We start from the raw sequence: 18,547 nt of genomic DNA on the forward strand, positions 1-18,547 counted from the left end.
GCTCCAACTCCAGACAGAGAGTCGTACTTTCCGGTTCGGTAAGATCGTTTCATTCAGCTACCATCCGCTACGACGGGAATATGAGGGATGCCATCAACGACGTCACCTCGTTTGAGAGCTAATTCCTTCTCAAGTTCTCCAGCAGCTCGCATTTCATCGTGGGCGGCATTCAAGAACTGGACCGTTATATCGTTCTCGTACCTCAGATAGGTCCGCTGCAAGATGTTTGCGATATCAACCGCTGCAAGGAGTTGTTCCAATTCAGAATACCCTATTCCGCTCGTTATGCATCCGGCCACCGCGCTATGATGTATGTCCGTGGATTGACGATTTTCCGGTTCAGTCCAGACGCTGTCTTTGTAAAGGCACATTTGACATTGAAAAAATACTTGTGTCTTCAAGCCTTGCCGGTGCAAATCCACGATTACCAGGGAACGCATCGGACAATTTAGGGCCGGTGCGTGATTCCCGAATTTCCGGATGAAATCAGTGAAAAGATGCTCCAAGTTTACAATACGGCGGCCATCGATTTGCGCTTCTTCTAAACGGTACGAGTCGGGTTCAGCGTCAGATACAACCAACTCGTAATCGGACAGGCCATCTTCTTCAGGCCATTCAAAGTCGGATACTGCAGCGGCTCTCTATGTCGCAATCATTGTCGCGAACGTTATCGTGGTCCCCAAGTTCTTCTGCGTCGCTATCATCATCTTCTGATCGCAAGATGCGTAACAGTTCGGGAGTCGACATGCTTTGGCGAGTACCTCCAGACGTGCTCGGTTCGTCGAGGTTCAATACGACCTCGAGTGGTTCACCTTCCTGCGCAGGCGGGGTCTCGGCGTGCGTAGCAGCAGCTATCGTAGCCGAAGAGTTGGCGGTTCCTTCGGCTGTTGGACGATTGAACGCCGCGCGCCGCCGCCTACACAAAGAGAAGATGGACAAATTCATTTGCAAATACCTCGCAGGCCTCACTTTTAATTATCTTCGGAAACTAAATTTGCCGAAAATAGCTCATTGCCCGGTATAATCAGAGATAGAGAATAAAAAACAATTTCTCAACGGCACGGAAAATGAAAGCCAAAACAAGTTTTCTTATCTTACCAACTACCGGCGTTTGTTGTAGTAATAACAACAATAAACAAATTGTTGTAAACAACATGTTGGAACATTTTAATTATTGTATGTCGCGTCACCATACTTATCTAACTGTGTTACAACTTGATCGCCATGCAGTTGTCTAATGCTATGACAACTTGATTTGGTTTCATTACGCATCTTTAGGGAACGTACCCATACTACGTGACCTATTTTTTTAGATTTTTCGACCCCTCCCCCCTTTCGGTGACTTCTCGTAGTATATGCCAAGACCCCCCATCCCCCCCTTTATTTCTCACGTAGTAATTTATAATTATGATTTTTAATCATCTTACAGGCAAAAAGTGAAAAAAAAATAATTTGGCTCAGACTCATCGTTATTACATTAGACTGCATGCATACTTAAATTACTAGTGAATAATATACTATGAAAAAGAACATTTGTGAAAACATATTGCTATACAGTATGTAACTTAGAGTAACTGAATTTACGAACACAACAATTATTTTCTGTTGAATCACCTTTATTAATATTCGTCTCATACGTCTTCAACAAATACGTTTCCAGCATCAATCCACTCGGATACATCGTTGATTAAGGGGGCAGTAATTTCAGGAGTTTCTTCAGTCTTGGTTATTTCCTCTTCATCGATGGCCTCAACGTCTAACCACTCCACGCTTTCTGCCAAAACACATAAAACCTCATGTGGCCTCCTGGAGAGAATCCGCAGCGGTCGCACGCGAGACACATTGTCCACTGCACCACCATGCAAATTTTTTCGATGGCTGTTCATTGATTTTTTTGAGGCGAAATAAAGGCCACAAATTGTACACGTTCTTCCGTTGATATCGTCTTTAATAGATGGACAGTATGAATCATAGGGTATTTCTCTACCCTGTGAGAGATCCGGCCGTAATGTTATAAATTGACGTACAAGCAATGATGGAAATATTTCCGATCCTACTTCATCTGGACTTGGTATACGGAAAGGGTTTTGTGACATCGGAAAAGGTGCCGGTAAAAAGCCTTGGTACAGAACATTTTTTAGTGCACTGCGACGAGGAGTACAGCAGGAGTCATCGGAGCACTTGATGATTTGAAGGAAATATTGACTTTCACGAACGTGATTTCCATACCAGGTGTCAGAAACTTGTTCAGTTTCCGGAAGAACTTCCCCAGGAGGCATATATTCCGCTATTACGTTATGACCGTCAATAACCATCTGAGACCAAATCTCAGCTAACGTTTCGCCTGAAAATAATATACAATAAAATTATAGATAAATTTGAATTCAAGTTTTAAATATATTAGCAGCAGAGAAGACTATATATCACTCAATAAAATGTACCTGCATGTTGAAAGTTTTTTTAACTCCAACTCACTGTCAATGGTTTCTCCTTGAGGGTCGAGATGTGACCCGTAGTGTTTATAAGGAAGTACGACAGTGGCTAATTCACGGCTCAAAGGTGCGATCCTTCGCTCAACTCGGTTATAAGCTGATCGACCAGGTGCATTCGTAAACACGAACAGCCCATCCAAATCATATTCTTTGAAGTGCGATATACAGTTAGATATCACTTTATTGTAACGTGGATTTTCATCTGGTCCTCGATCGACTGATAAAATCATCACAGGCTTGACTTTTCCATCCTTACCTAAGGCTAAATGTTTAAAATCATCTAATGTTAAAAGTTTATCAAGGTCTTTGGCATGAGTTGCTGCTGTCGAACTGCTATGTTTTCCACTGCGGATTACGATATACGTTGGACCAGAATATGTAACAGATTCTTTCCTACCCATGCAATTTTCTTTCATTGTAATACCAGCATATACTGAAGGAGTAAGTTGATGACGTACTCCAACAGCAAAATCGTGGTCATCGAGGCGCACTTTATAATTCAAATGCATTAAAACAGGAGCCTGTACTTTTGCAGCTGTTTTTCCAATCGGTACTTTTGCTTTATCATCTTGAGAGATAAAAACTACCTGTTTTGGCCCAAGTATAGATGCAAGTTCCTCGAGACCATTAGCAGTAGCTTTACAAAAATGTTGATCGACGTGGTCTCGATGTCTGTCTGTTTGGGCTCGACACAATCTCACAGGCACCGTTGTGACATGACGCTTACCTTCTAAGGATCCAGAGTACTTTGGAATGAGCCTACGATATGTAGAGGTCCGCGATATGGAAAATCCATCTTCAACAAGCTGTGTATGCAATTCATCAAGAGTCTTGCAAGTTCTCAATACCTCTGATCGGCGTCGATCAGCAGCTGAGCTTCCATGTGTTGCTATATCACAAATTACTTGAAGAAGGCCTGACTCATTTTCTTCAAGAGAAGGACGTCCTGGCTGAGTCTTTATAGACGAGGATTGCACGTTGGGATGAGCAGACTTCAGGCTTAAGACTTCAGCTTTTTGTTTTGCCCTAAATTTTCGCATGTTCGTTGCACGGACTATTTTATTCTGTAACTGTTTTTTCTTTTCATCATTATCATGCCTTAATTTTTTTATTATCTTCTCAATCCCTTCGTCTGCAAGTCCTGCATCTCGCTTTTTTACTACAGCATTTAATTCAGCTTCAAGTACTGAAATCTCAGATTTCAAAGCGTTCTGTTTTGGTGTCGGGACTGTTGTCGACACAGATGAAGAAGATATCAAAGAAGAAGGTTTTGGTATCGAGACTGTTGTCGACATAGATGAAGAAGATATCAAAGAAGAAGGTTTTGGTGTCGAGACTGTTGTAGATACAGATAAAAAAGGAATTAAAGCAGGAGATTGATTAATGAAAGATTCATTATTACTGGAGGCTAGAAAAATAAGTTTTAACTTGTATTATATCAGTATCTATGAAATTAAGAAATGAATAAGATCTACTGTTGTTAGTATGTATATTACAGTTAAAATTTATTTTAGCTGTTACATACATATTTTTAAGGCGATTTGGCCTACAAGAGTTGACAAAAAAAAATTATTGGCACTGGTAGAGCAGAAAGTAGTTGGTTATACCTTTCCAAGTGATAGAAAGAGACTTTCTCGGAACATTTTCACCTTTAGTGTTGGGAAGAACTTCAAGATTATCTTGCGTGGGTGGAGCTTTTCGTACAGGTAGCTATATTTACCAAATACAAAAAAAGAAACATGCATTACCAATGTTTACACATGCGAGAGCAGAAACAAATTCATTAGTTTGTTATGTCGCCAAAACATTAGTGACATGAAAATAAGGTATTTATTCTTACAACAGAAACAAATATTTCATTATAAAAATATACCATCAAACCCATACAACAAATAGAATATTAACAAGGGGGATTTATAAGTCAGTACAGGCCAGAAAAGAAATCACGCAAAACAATATAAAAACTGGAATTGTTCATGTCGGATTAATGCTGGAAGTCACATAGGTTATAAAATCTCCGATCAACTTTTAAAAAAATTCAAAAAACATAAACTGTTTGAAGCATTTGACAAAATACACTCAGAATACCCACCTTCAGGAAATAATTGAGAAGACGAGCATTTTTTTTAGTTCCAATCTGACTAAGTTCCTCGACTTTTAACAAAGTAAGGCGCTCTAGCTCTTTTGGATTTTTTTTGTGCTCATCTCTTAACGGTACCCAAAATTCGTTTTTTTTTTTTTGTATTGCTTGCATTGACAAAGAATCTTTGTAACATTTAACAAACGCTTTGTACAGCCGATCGTACAACGACATTTTTGTACCAGCATGAACTCTTGTCAACTTGCTTGATAACTTCACTGAAATACAAACTGTCTGACAAACAGTGTCTGTTTACAATTGGCTGACGTCTCGGCATATGTGCGTCAGCGCCACCAACTGTGAGTTTAAAAAGCACTAAACACTGCGCGCTATATTCAAATACAGGTCCAAAAAATACGAGATTTCTCTCAGTAAAATCGACTACGTGACAAAAAGCTGAGCCACTCCCCCCCTCCTGTGACTGATTGTAGTATTTTAAAGACTCCGCTCCCCCCCTTAAACGGGTCACGTAGTATGGGTACGTTCCCTTATCCCAAATACACCTTACTGATAATTTTTATAGTTTCTGAAATACAAGAGGTCATTTTTGTGAAAGCAAAAGATATTTTTTCTTTCACTTCAAATCGGCGTAACTTTGTTCAGTATTGATATTTATTTTTGAAACCTTAAGGGGGTATTCTAGTGTAGAAATTTGAAAGAATCGATTTTTTTTTTTTTTTATATTTTCAAAGCTTAACCTTTCAAGAATGTGTCCTTAAAAGGACAAGTCAAAATTTCAATTATTTTCAGAGATATAGCTATTTTAGTGACACGTCTTCAATACTGGCTCGGCTGGAACGAATTTTACTCGAAACTTTAAACGCGTTTTTCTCAAAACTACATTTTTCAAAACGGTTGACATGATTTCTCAAGTTCTATTGAACCGATTTACTTGAAATTTGGTGAGAATCTTCTCAATACATATCTCTATCGCACGAACTATTATTATAACGAAATAATAATTTTTACTATTTTTAAAAAATTCAGAAACGTCCAAAAAAGTCAAAAAAAACGTGTTATTTTTTCGGACAGCCGTAATTTGGCAAAAACAAATTTTTTTTCGACTTTTTTTTAGTTAGTACGATAGCTGCATTTATGTAGATTAATAATCTTTTTTTTTTTTTTTCTGATTTTGAAAATGCTTGCAATCGTGACAACATTGGCGCGCCATTTTTTTTGTACCCCCCACTTCAACAACTCATAGCACTTTCAATTTTGTATTTTTTGACTTGTTTTTTTTTTTTTTGTAATCGTGAAATAATAATAAACGCCTGATAAAAAAATGGATGGTAAAAATTTATAGCACTTCAAAAAACACCTCAAATTCATGCCTCTACACTAGAATACCCCCTCAACACGACAAACTTGAATGTATTCCGCGACTTTGAAGCCCAATTACAATCCTGAATATAGGATATAAACAAAATTGCGATTTTTTCCAAAGATTTCATGCAGGATTCCTTATTATACTATACATTGAAAAAGTTGTACTTCGAAATTTGAAGTTTTCATTTTTCAATCACACCAACATTTTAACAATGCTTCGAAGAAGTTTTGTGAGAGTTTTCGGCTTCCTACCTCCAATTGTTCTGGAGCATTGTTAATTTTTCTACGAGCGCGTGTCGCGGTCATCATTATTAGTCCAGGCAAAGCGTGATTTCGCTGAGAATTTTGGGTAGAACGCTATTTTTTTTTTCATTCTCTGGGGGGTCGGCCATGAGTGTGAAACTCAGTTTCCGGGTCCGAAAGGGTTAGCGAACGGCCGCCATCTTGAAATAAAGGGTGTGATTGGTTTTTGTTATTTACCTCCGTAACCGTGAGGCTGACAAGAATTTTGTTAAGGGCTTTTTTGTAGTTGATACAATTATCCATAACTTTTTCCCATAACTTTTTGCACTAATGTTAATAATAATAAAATTATAAACCAAAAACGATGAAAAATTAGCGAATAGAAAACTTTGAGGCAAGATTATTAATTAATTTGAAATCTGACAATAAAAATGCATCCAATCTTTTTTATAGAGGATTTTATTCTGAACAATTTGAATTATTATTTTTTTTCCGCTTCGTTGTTATTGATTCTTACGGTAATTAAATTCCATTATTTCTTCTTCATTTAATTTAAACAGAATACATCCGAATTTCTTTCTTCTTTTATTTGTTCCTGAAAGTAAATAATGATAATCCAAAGTTTAGAAATTTATAAGAATATAAAACTCGTATGATTATCAAATTCTTAATTATTCGTAATCGAGAAAAAAAAATGTCGTTTCTCGAAAGTTTATTCGTTCTGTTTTTAGTTTTAAAAGGTATCCATTGCTTACGGATTATTGGAATTTATTATGTGACGTTGAGGTTAATTATTTTTTTATTTAATTAATTTGAATTGACTGAATGTTAATAATTCGAAATGATTTCTAATAGAGAATTTTTAAATTCAATGATTTATTTGAATTCATTCAGATATAATATTTTTGTTTTCAAATATCGAATTAATATGAAACTGTAAAAACGAATTCTATAGTTATTTTCCGCTATATTTGAATTTCAAAATAGTTGATAATTGATTTCGAGTCGTTTTTTTCCTTTTATTATATTGTTCTGTTTGAAAGTATAATTTACAAATTATTATTCAGTAATTACCATGAGAATCAATAACAACGGAGCGAAAAGAAAAAGTGATAAGTCAAATTGTTTACAAGAAAATCCTCTATAAAAAAGGTTGGATGCATTTTTAATGTCAGATTTCAAATTAATTAATAATCTTGCCTCAAAGTTCTCTATTCCCTAATTTTTCATCGTTTTTTGTTTATAATTTTTTTTCTATTAATATTAGCGCAAAAAGTTGTGGAAAAAAGTTATGGATAATTGTATTAACTACAAAAAAACTCTTAACAAAATTTTTGTCAGCCTCACGGTTACGGACGTGAATAACAAAAACCAATCACACCCTCAATTTCAAGATGGCGGCCGTTCGCTAACCCTTTCGGACTCGGAAACTGAGTTTCACACTCATGGCCGACCCCCCAGGGAATGAAAAAAAAAATAGCGTTTTACCCAAAATTCTCACGAGCCTATTTTTTGAGCACGCTTTGCCTGGACTATATGCTGTAACTTAAGAATAATTCATTAAATTCCAATTATGCTTCGACTCAATTTTGATTCACTGTAGAGGCAAAATAATTACTGTATGGTACGTTTTGTATTGAAACAATTTTAATTTGTGGAATCTTTATTATCTAGGCACGTTATCTGTGTTCAATAATGAGGATCTGATTTGTTCGTAAACGAATCAATTTCGTACTTTATTTTTGTTATGCTACATATTGTTTATGTATTTGAAAAGTAAAACGGCTTGCCAGTGGGAAATTATACAAAGTCTACTCCGTAAACGTTGCCTGATACAAAGTGGTATAACTATCTGTTGTTCTCTTGTACGATACGTCGTGCGGAGTGAAACGTACTTGCATTGTTCATACCGAAATGCTGAAGATATTCACAAATTTTAATTTATCTAACTAGTCCTGTGTCAAAATATCGTCAGTCGTCATAAAGATAATTACAATAATAATTTCGCTGCTTACGTCCGGAAATAAACAACATAACGGGACTACAAGTTCCGGAGTCTGGACGAATATATTGTTACAAAGGGTGAAATCACCCGTTTTGCCCCCTCTTTAATGATCTAGTAGTCGGCATAGATAAAAGACGTTTATAAACCTCTTATGTCTTGAAAAGAATAAGGTTGCTGCGCCAACCAACATTATTGTAAAAACAGTCTTGTTTCAGACTTTAAACAAGAAACACGTATTGAGCATTAGAAGCTTTTCACAACATTTTAATTTCGCCTTTGATTTTGGCTTGTTATTCACGCTCTTGATTTCTTCGACTTAATAAGTAAACTCGCGGATCCATATTTTATTAACGTAACGCCTAAAACGTTACATTGGTGTCAGAAGTGGGATCTTGAGTTCTTGTTAATTAAGTCGATTCAGTGCGTGTAATACACAATGAGTAGTAGTCGTATGACGCGCTCACGTCGAAGAGAAAGTGGAGAAGAATCTTCTCTCATAGAAAATCCGAGGGTTCCAGAAGAAATTTCAACACCTTCAGTGGACCTTCTTTTAACTCCTTCGACGGTCTCTCAACTTGATCTATTAAAGATCTTAACACAACAACAAGAAGCGGCAAGACAACAACAAGAAGCGGCAAAACAACAACAAGAAGCTGCTGCTCGACAGCAGCAACAACTAATCCAGCTGCTTCAGGAGCAACAAGAGGCTCGAGAGCGTTCAGAAACTAATCTTCAAGACCTTCTTCGGACGACTGTGGCGGCGCAACAGGAAGCTCGAGAGCGTTCAGAAGCTAATCTTCAGGATCTTCTTCGGACGACTGTGGCGGCCCTTCAATCCGTTCATCAAATGAGTGGTACTGGAGGACCGGCTGTTACACCACAGGGTTCTAGAGTCGCTACTCCTGTTCCCTCTCCTGTTCCCTCGCCTGTTCCTGTTCCCGTTGTTCAAGAAATCCGACATCCAGGGCGAATCCAGGATGTTCGAGATTCAAGGTCTGTGCCTTTTACTAGGGGAGTAATTGAATTCCCAGTATGTAGAAATAGAGTAAACAATGAGGTTGATTTTTCCGAGCCTCTGTCTCAGGTTCAGCCTCAATACTCTAATTTGAGTCAATTAAATAATTCGAGACTTCCTGGGGTTACTTCTCAGATTAATGAGAAATCCTTTTGTCCTTTGAAACCGCCAATTTTTGATGGAAAGATTCCATGGGCGGAGTATGAACGTCAATTTAATACAATTGCTAAACATAATCAGTGGGACTCCGCCATGAGGGCCCACAGCCTTGCTTCTTGTCTTCGGACGCCGGCTCTGAATGTTTTAACGGCATTGTCTGAAGAAGAAATTTCTGATTACGAAAAACTAAGTTCTGCATTAAAGTTAAGATACGGAAATGACCACTTGACGAAACTGTACACGGCTCAATTACAGACTAGGAGACAAGGACGAGACGAAGACCTCGCGTCTCTTAGCCAGGATATAGAACGGCTTTCACGTGTAGCATTGCCAGATCACGAGCCGTCTCGTAATTTATTAGCTACTCAAGCCTTTTTAAATGCAATTAGTGATCCAGAAATTAAAATGGCCGTTGGAACATCGGGCCTCACTTCTCTGCGGGAGGCAACGGCCAAAGCCCTCGAGGTGGAGGCAATGAGAAAGCAATATTTTGGGCTGAAAAAGCTTCGTCGGATTGAGGTGTCTGAAAACGCCTCAAAAAGGCGAAGTTTTGAACACTCGGAGGAGTCAAAACCTCAAAATTATGAAAATAGAAATAACAGTAACAATTTTAAACCAAGAAATCGAGGTTCTTTTCAAAACCAACAAAACCAGCGTATAAATAAGAACGTGGTCGTGACAAGTCAAACTAGCTTGACTTGTATATTTTGTAAAAAAACAGGTCACGACGCCAATCATTGTTTTCTAATTAAAAAAAATGAGTGGAAAACCGATGCAAGGCTCGAATCCAAATTCTTATAATTGGCGTAAGAAAAATATAGAAATGGGGGAAACAGATCCTCAATCGAGTTCTTTAACAGGAACTCACCCAAAAAACTAATTCCAGATGATTTGTCGGGGCGAAAATCATCGCAGATTGTTAGTAGTGAAAGCCCTCTTAGAGAACAGTTTTTAATTAGAAGTCTACGACAGTCTGGTCTTTACGCGCGCGGTACTGTAAATGGCGTCGATTGTCTGTGGGTAATAGACACGGGCGCGGAAGGAACCGTAGTTCGATCGGATCTCTTTAAATCCGATGACCAGATTGTTCCCTCTTTTTCTCTGCGAACAGCCACTGGAGAGACGACCCCGGTTTTGAGACAGGTTACTGTCCAAATTAACCTTTTTGGGTGTATCGACTCTCCACATAAGGTTTTTATAGCAGATATAGAGGATGAAGGTATTTTGGGAATAGACTTTCTTACAGCTCATAACTGTGTTATCTCGACTAAGAGAAATTCATTAGCTTCAAACAATCGCGAAATAACTCTTTGTACAAATAGAAATGGAATTTATTGGACTCCTCCTAGAATTAGAGAAATAGAACTTTCGGAGGATGAATTGCAACAACGTTTTCCTTCGCATTTACAGAGCCTTGTTGAGAAATCTTCGATTTCGTTAAAATCAGCTCAGGTAGAATCGTTTAAATCTCTTTTGCTAGAATTTATAGATTCTTTCGCCAAAGATAGTGGTGATAAGGGCCGATGTACTTCTGTCAAGCACAAGATCGACGTCGGAGAGAGTTCACCAATTAAACAAGCTCCTCGAAGACTCGCTCTCAACGCCCGAGAAGAGGTAAAGAAGCTTGTGGAAGACATGCTAAAGAACGATGTGATTGAACCATCGTCTAGTCCCTGGGCCTCACCAATCGTCCTTGTTAACAAAAAGGACGGATCCAAACGATTTTGTATCGATTACAGGAAGCTGAACGATATAACGAAGAAAGATTCTTACCCTCTACCCAGAATCGACGAGACACTCGACCTGATAGCTGGTGCAACTTGGTTCAGCACCATAGATCTTCAGAGCGGATACTGGCATGTCGAAATGGATCCTCTAGATAAAGAAAAAACAGCTTTTGTTACGGGTTTAGGAGGATTATGGCAGTTCAAGGTTATGCCGTTTCGTTTGAGTAATGCCCCGGCTACCTTTGAACGAATGATGGAAGCTGTTCTGCATGGGCTCACGGGCAAAATATGCCTCGTTTATTTAGACGATATAATCGTTTTTGGCAAGAACTTTGAAGAAGAAGTTCAAAATCTCAGACAAGTTTTCGCTAGGCTGAAGCAAGCAGGTCTGAAAATGAGCCCGAAAAAATGCCATCTGTTCCGGAAAGAAGTAGGCTTCCTCGGACATATCGTCTCAGCACAAGGTGTGAAGACCGACCCAACCAAAATAGAGAAGGTTTCTTCTTGGCCGACACCTAAGAATAAAGAACAAATTCAAAGCTTTTTAGGCCTTTGTACGTATTATAGAAGATTTGTAAAAGGTTTCGCTAGTACAGCTAATCCTCTCCATCACTTAACCGGAATCAAGATTCCTTTTGACTGGACCCCGGAATGCGAAGAGGCTTTCAAGAAATTAAAGGAAAATCTTATTTCTTCGCCGATATTAGCTTATCCAGAGGTCGAAATTCCTTTTATTTTAGATACGGATGCATCTCTTTCAGGAATAGGCGGGGTTCTGTCACAAATTCAGGGAGGTCAAGAGAGAGTGATAAGCTATTTCAGCGGAGTTTTGAGTAAAACCGAGAGGAATTATTGTGTTACTCGTAGAAAGCTTTTAGCTGTCGTTAAGACCGTAGTACATTTTCACCATTATCTGTACGGTAGGAAATTTTTGATACGTACAGATCATGCTTCTCTCAGGTGGCTACTTTCGTTTAAATCTCCCGAAGGTCAGGTAGCTAGATGGTTAGAAAGGCTCGGTCAGTACGATTTTGATATTCGTCATCGAGCAGGAATTCATCATGGAAACGCCGATGCTCTCTCTCGAAGACCCTGCGAGGAAATGCCAGAGTGTGAACAGTGTGCACGATTAGAGAAAAATCGTGACCCCTCTCTTATAATACGGAAGATTTCTTTCGAAAATAACCAGGAGGAATGGAGAAAATCGCAACAAGAGGACGATACTTTGAATCAAGTGAAGTCTTGGAAAGAAGCAGAAACTCGCCCGGACTGGCAGGATATATCTTTAGCCGAGCCAGATTTGAAAATTTATTGGGCTCAATGGGACTCTATTCTTTTAATTGATGGAATTTTATACCGAAAATGGGAATCTGCAGACTTGAAAGAAATCAGGTGGCAACTTTTGGTTCTCAGGTCACGAGTTCCAGAGATTTTTGCTCTTTATCATGATTCTCCTGCAGGCGGACACTTCGCTTCAAATAAAACTTGGGGCAGAATTCGCAACTTCTACTTTTGGCCCCGTTGCCGGATGGACGTTGAAGATTGGTGTCGAAGATGTCGAATCTGCACGGCAAAGAAAGGACCTCGAGCGAAGGGACAAAGCTCTCTTCAAATTTACAACGTGGGAGCTCCACTTGAAAGAATAGCGATGGACATTCTTGGACCTCTCCCGATAACCCATTCTGGAAATAAATATGCTTTGGTTATTGCTGATTATTTTACTAAGTGGCCAGAAGTGGTTCCTCTCGCTGATCAAGAAGCCTCCACTGTAGCACAGGCATTCGTTGAAGAATTTATTTGTAGACACGGAGTTCCTCTAGAACTTCATACTGATCAAGGCCGAAATTTTGAGTCAACCTTAATGAAAGAGGTTACTCAGATTTTAGGGGTTAGAAAAACTCGTACAACTCCACTGCATCCACAATCTGACGGCATGATAGAGCGTCTGAATCGAACTTTGCTACAATATTTGTCGTCCTTCGTAGAACAGAATCAGAGAGACTGGGACTCCTGGATCCCTTTCTTCCTCTTATCTTACAGATCTGCGATTCATGAGACGACGAAACAGACGCCAGCCCTCATGCTTACTGGAAGAAATCTTCGACTTCCGTCAGATTTAGAGAAAGGCCCTGTTCCTGTGCAAAGACAGCATCAAACAGATTATGCCTTTTCATTACAACAACGTTTAGAAGAAATTCATCACTTTGCTAGGAATAGAATTTCTATGGCTTCAGATAAATTGAAAACTCGTTATGATATTCGAGCCAGAGATTTAAAATTTAATCCTGGAGATTCTGTTTGGCTCTTCCAACCTCGAAGACAGAAAGGACGATGTCCAAAACTACAAAGAAATTGGGAGGGCCCTTACTTAGTGGTTAACCGGATAAATGATGTTGTTTATAGAATCCGAAGATCTCCTCATTCGCGTCAGAAAGTGGTTCACTTGGATCGTCTTGCTCCTTTTGAAGAGGATCAACCTGGAACAATTTCTCCAAGACAAGGGACATCCTTCGAGGTTAGATCTTCAAACGAACACCCTTGACGACTGTGATCGATTTGGCCTTCTTTACAGTCGGTCATCGATTGGGAGAAGAATTTACCTTTCGGAATTCACTTGAGTAAAACTCGACCGCTTACGATTATTATTGAAGGGAATATCGGATGCGGAAAAACAACTTCCACCAAGAGATTTTTAGCAGATCGCCAGGTCTGTTCACTTCTAGAACCTCTTGAAGAATATCGAAATGTAGCTGGAATTAATCTTCTAGATTTGATGTATCAAGATCCAGATCGTTATTGCTATTATTTTCAGCATTTCGCTCAAATGGTTATGTTAAATAGACATCTGCAGACGACTTCATTGCCTGTAAAGGTGATGGAAAGATCGATATTCAGTAGCAATTGTTTTGTAGAAGCTCGTCGAAGGTTAGGTAATTTTCGCGACTTCGAATCACATTTATTGACAAAAAATTTTGATCTTCTCATTCGCTCGTCTGAGCTCAGAGTAGATTTGATTGTTTATTTGCGAGTTTCCCCAGAAACTTCTTTTGCTCGAGTTAGTTCCCGTTCTCGTGAGGAAGAATCGAGTATTTCTTTAGAGCTACTCAGAACTATCCATGAGGTTCATGAAGATTGGCTAGTAAAACAAACCTTTTCTTTTTTATCAGCTCCTGTTTTGGTTATCAATGCAGAATCCACAGCCGACCAAGTTTATTCTAGTTTTTGTTTTGCAATGACACACGGACAAGGCTAGAGAAATTTCTTGTTTAAAAAAAGGATTTATTCAATAAGAAACTTTATTCTAATTTCAACAAACAATATAATTAAAAAAGAAAATAACGAGTAACATTTTTAATTTTTTTAATTTCCTCTTTCACTTTTTCGCATTCATTGCACCCACTCGTCTCTCATTTGCGATGAATAGACATTGGCCACAGATCCAACATTTAGCCTTTTCCTCGTGGAATGTGAGGTGAAAGGAAATTATATGGTCCAGTAATTTGGATTCTGAGCTGTTTAAAAAAAAATATTTTTATGTTTATAATTTATTTGTGTTATTCGATATGATGAACTTACTGGAGGATGAAGCAAGATTCGCAAGAATAATCCGTTCTGCCTTTTTCTTGAAATCCTTCTGACTTGCCACATGACATCTCTTCCCATTTTGAATCAAGAAAATCATAGATTTCTTTTTCTGAGAGGTCTTCGATATTGCTTGGGAGACATTTACGCGATAATGCTCCCGCATTTAGGGAAATATGCTCTTTTGAGTTAGGGTTCATGATATGTCTTCAATGACTACTTTTCTTATAATGATTTGTTATTTCTGGGTTGCTAATCAATTTGAAATTTGTTTTCTTCGATTGTTTCTTTCTAGAAACTTCTTCTCAGAATCGAGTTTTGTGTCGGATAGGCTTTGGTTTATTAATGTGAAAAGAGCCACGATTATTTTTCAAGGTCGATGAGCGATTGCTTGATTTTCACATTTTATTAACCTTAAGTGTCAGTTTTTGTGAGTACTTTTTCAGGTTACTTGACACAGCCTTTTCCCATCCGATCTTTCCCCGATTCCTGAAGATGACTGGTGGTCTAATTTTGAAGAAGGACACAGAAATGAATCAGATAAGATCGTTTCTTTTCTTTTGAATACATATTCAATTTATTTCATTTGTACATTTTCCCAAATTCACTTAGTGAATTTGATTAGTTATACCATCACTCACATTTGTCCTTCCAAAAACTCTAGGGTGTGCTGTTTCTAAAGAAGACTAGGATCAGTCACCCATCTATTTCCCTGTTTCCTGTGTGAATTTTCAAAAAGGAATCTGCCTTTATCCTGTTCGGTCCCGGAATTTTCGGTTTCTGCTTCGATGTTTTCATCCGAACCTGTTTCGGAGGATCCTTCATGAAGAAGATTGAATTTCTTTCCGGCATCGATCTGGACCGTTGCTGTTAACTTTGAATTCATGAAGCCACATAACACTCATCAACACTGACCTTTATAAAACATGGCACATAAATTTTTGGAATTATTTAACGCTCAACTATCTGCTCAAGGTTTTCTGTGGTTTACCTTGAGACTGTGGGCAAATGCCAGATAGTAAAAAAGGGAGTTCTTAAATTTTTAGAGCCACAGCTCCAACTCACCTTTGAGCACTGACTACTAGACTACTTTTATAATTGTTTTATCTTTCCCGAGTCGGGACGACTCTTTTCCTCGGGGGGGAGTAGTGTTACAAAGGGTGAAATCACCCGTTTTGCCCCCTCTTTAATGATCTAGTAGTCGGCATAGATAAAAGACGTTTTTAAACCTCTTATGTCTTAAAAAGAATAAGGTTGCTGCGCCAACCAACATTATTGTAAAAACAGTCTTGTTTCAGACTTTAAACAAGAAACACGTATTGAGCATTAAAAGCTTTTCACAACATTTTAATTTCGCCTTTGATTTTGGCTTGTTATTCACGCTCTTGATTTCTTCGACTTAATAAGTAAACTCGCGGATCCATATTTTATTAACGTAACGCCTAAAACGTTACAATATTATAGGGTTTTCTTGTCAAAATCAAAGTCGAAAGTTCCTGATTAATTATTCGAAAAAACGACGTTCTCCATGAAAAACAATTAAAATTCAATTAAATATCATCAGTTCAGTTCTAATTTTTATAAATTTTTCTGCATCATCATCAGAATTGAGGTCGAAATTCGCTGGTCAACTTTTTCACAAATTGTAGTACAAATTATTTCTCCATAAATAATTTCTCGAATATTTCTTGGAAGTCCCTCACGGACAAAAGCGTCGACTTTGGTGTAAATTCATACCCACAATTTTTTTCTTATGGGAATTCAGCATTATCTAAGTCAAGGGTACAAATTAACACCAAGTTGAGGCTTTTTCCGCGAGGGATGTCCATTTTCGTACAAACTCGATCCAAGAAATTAAACGGTTGATCGAAAAAGAAATCCGAAAAAATTAAATTTCCAGTTCTTTGGATGAAAAAAGGCGTTTTCTCGAAAAGTTTCTTAGGAACTTTCGACTCCAACTTTGATAAAGATTCGCCCTGTCAAGTATTTGCTGTGGATTACGAATCACCCTGCATAGCAAGTGCAGATTTGCCAGGATTCTTGTAAATGATATCTATAATTGCATAACAGAAATTTACATTATATTCTTTTTATAAAACACTTACCATTGCAACGAACGATTCGTTCGTCGGCGCGTCAAATTCAACCTTTTTTTCGATCCAGCCGTGCGACGTGACTTATCCATTGTTGCACTCACAAGATTATTGTTGTTTGTTACACACTAGCCGCGTGAAAATTTGCACGTGATTAGAACTCGTGACACTGTGAATTACCAAAACACTCGCGTTTGCTTCGTTCGCCGCGAAAAGTGGATGTAGACGGTACGCGAGGAAACGCAGAAGTGACGGCTGCGCGGATAGTGGGAACAGTTGCGTGTGTGAAGCGCAAGCGTCGACGCCAAAAGACTCCGAAGAGAGTCAGTCGTTCACGAACCACCGGCAACGATAAGCCGTAAGTAATTTGTTACCAATCGTAATATTTGGCGCGTGAATACTTTTTTGCACGCAGAAAATGCATTCTTTCGCATTATTGGTGTTATCGAAAAACATCAATAGCGTACGAAATATTTTAAGGTAGAAGGTCCAATCCAATACCATTCGCAAAAAGCCAAATTCCGTAATAATCAAAATTATGTTAATCCTCACATAAGACGTGAAAAATGTTGATCCTACATCTTTTTACGTTTTTTTTTTCATGTAATGTATGTATATCATTTAAGCTATGAATAACAGGGTGGCTACTGGTCAGGGAATTCTGGAAAACCTGTAAAAGCCTGTGAATTCGGGAATTCTGGAATAGTCATGGAAATGTCGTGGATTTTTTTTCGGAAACTCGGGGAATTGTTAACTATGTTTTTTATCATAAAAATACGTCCCACTGTTTTGATTGTGAAATTTAACATTTTTTACATCGAAATCCACGCGAAATTATCGAAATCAAAAATTTTGTACTCGTTAATCATTTTTTTCTCATACCTATTCTACACTCTCTGTTGTTGAATATTGATTCACATATGACAAATGTTGATTTTCACACATGTCTGAAAATAATTAACGGCGAGACGAATGGTACGTGAGTACGATCAACGATACACATAAACATTGTAAATAATTAAATGACAATAAACTTTGCAATGTACCATCGCAGTGTTAACAAAATTTGCGAATAACGATAATATTCCGTTACCGCAGCGCACGAACGCTGTACAAGCCGCTCGCGCATCGAGCGTTTTTTTATAAAATCATTCATAGTTATAATATTTATAACCCGATTACCTTGAAACTCTCGCAGTTACCTTCTCTAGTACTCTGGTTCGCTTTACTCACAGCAACAATACGCGTTGCAACTTCCCTTTCTGACGTTTCACTTTTCGTGAGTTAGATCCCCATTACAAACGTGCGTAAGAGCTTTGATTTGGAAAGCTTCGCTTCAAAAAGATCTTGCGGATAGAGAAACGCGATCTTAGTTTATTCAGGTTTTGAATTGGAACGTTAATTTTTCTGTTTTTTTTTTTTTTTGTTTTTTCGAGCCACCCTCTATTCAGCTTCAGCAGCTCGAGAATATTTATAAACCGCACTAAATTAGGGATTCGAATGCACAGTTTCAATAAAATATCGAAGGATCGATCAATCGATAAATTATTACTGATTCAATCGAGTCTTATTCCATAATTTTTTTCGACTCGATTAACCGATGCATCGATTATTTTTAGCTAAGTGGCCATCGCGATGCGGTATATAGGCTGAGAATTCGGGACCAAGATTTTGAATCCATTTCATTATTCGTGAGTGATATATTTTTCTGTATTTCCAAGTACTGTATGTATACCTAAACACCTGGCAACTGTCGCACTAGCAA

The 18,547-nt window shown here is 38.1% G+C and overlaps 1 protein-coding gene across 1 annotated transcript; it reads left to right on the forward strand.

Annotated features, from left to right (window-relative positions):
• Positions 1-8,642: 8,642 nt before the first annotated feature.
• Positions 8,643-9,687, forward strand: LOC138190573 (TATA-box-binding protein-like). The gene is made up of 2 exons (XM_069134317.1): positions 8,643-9,199; positions 9,636-9,687. Exons 1-2 carry the CDS (start codon positions 8,643-8,645, stop codon positions 9,685-9,687), a joined length of 609 nt encoding a protein of 202 aa, XP_068990418.1.
• The last annotated feature ends 8,860 nt before the right edge of the window (positions 9,688-18,547 follow it).

This window comes from Neodiprion pinetum, chromosome 3, assembly GCF_021155775.2.
Source record: "Neodiprion pinetum isolate iyNeoPine1 chromosome 3, iyNeoPine1.2, whole genome shotgun sequence".
NCBI classification, from domain to species: Eukaryota; Metazoa; Arthropoda; class Insecta; order Hymenoptera; family Diprionidae; genus Neodiprion; species Neodiprion pinetum.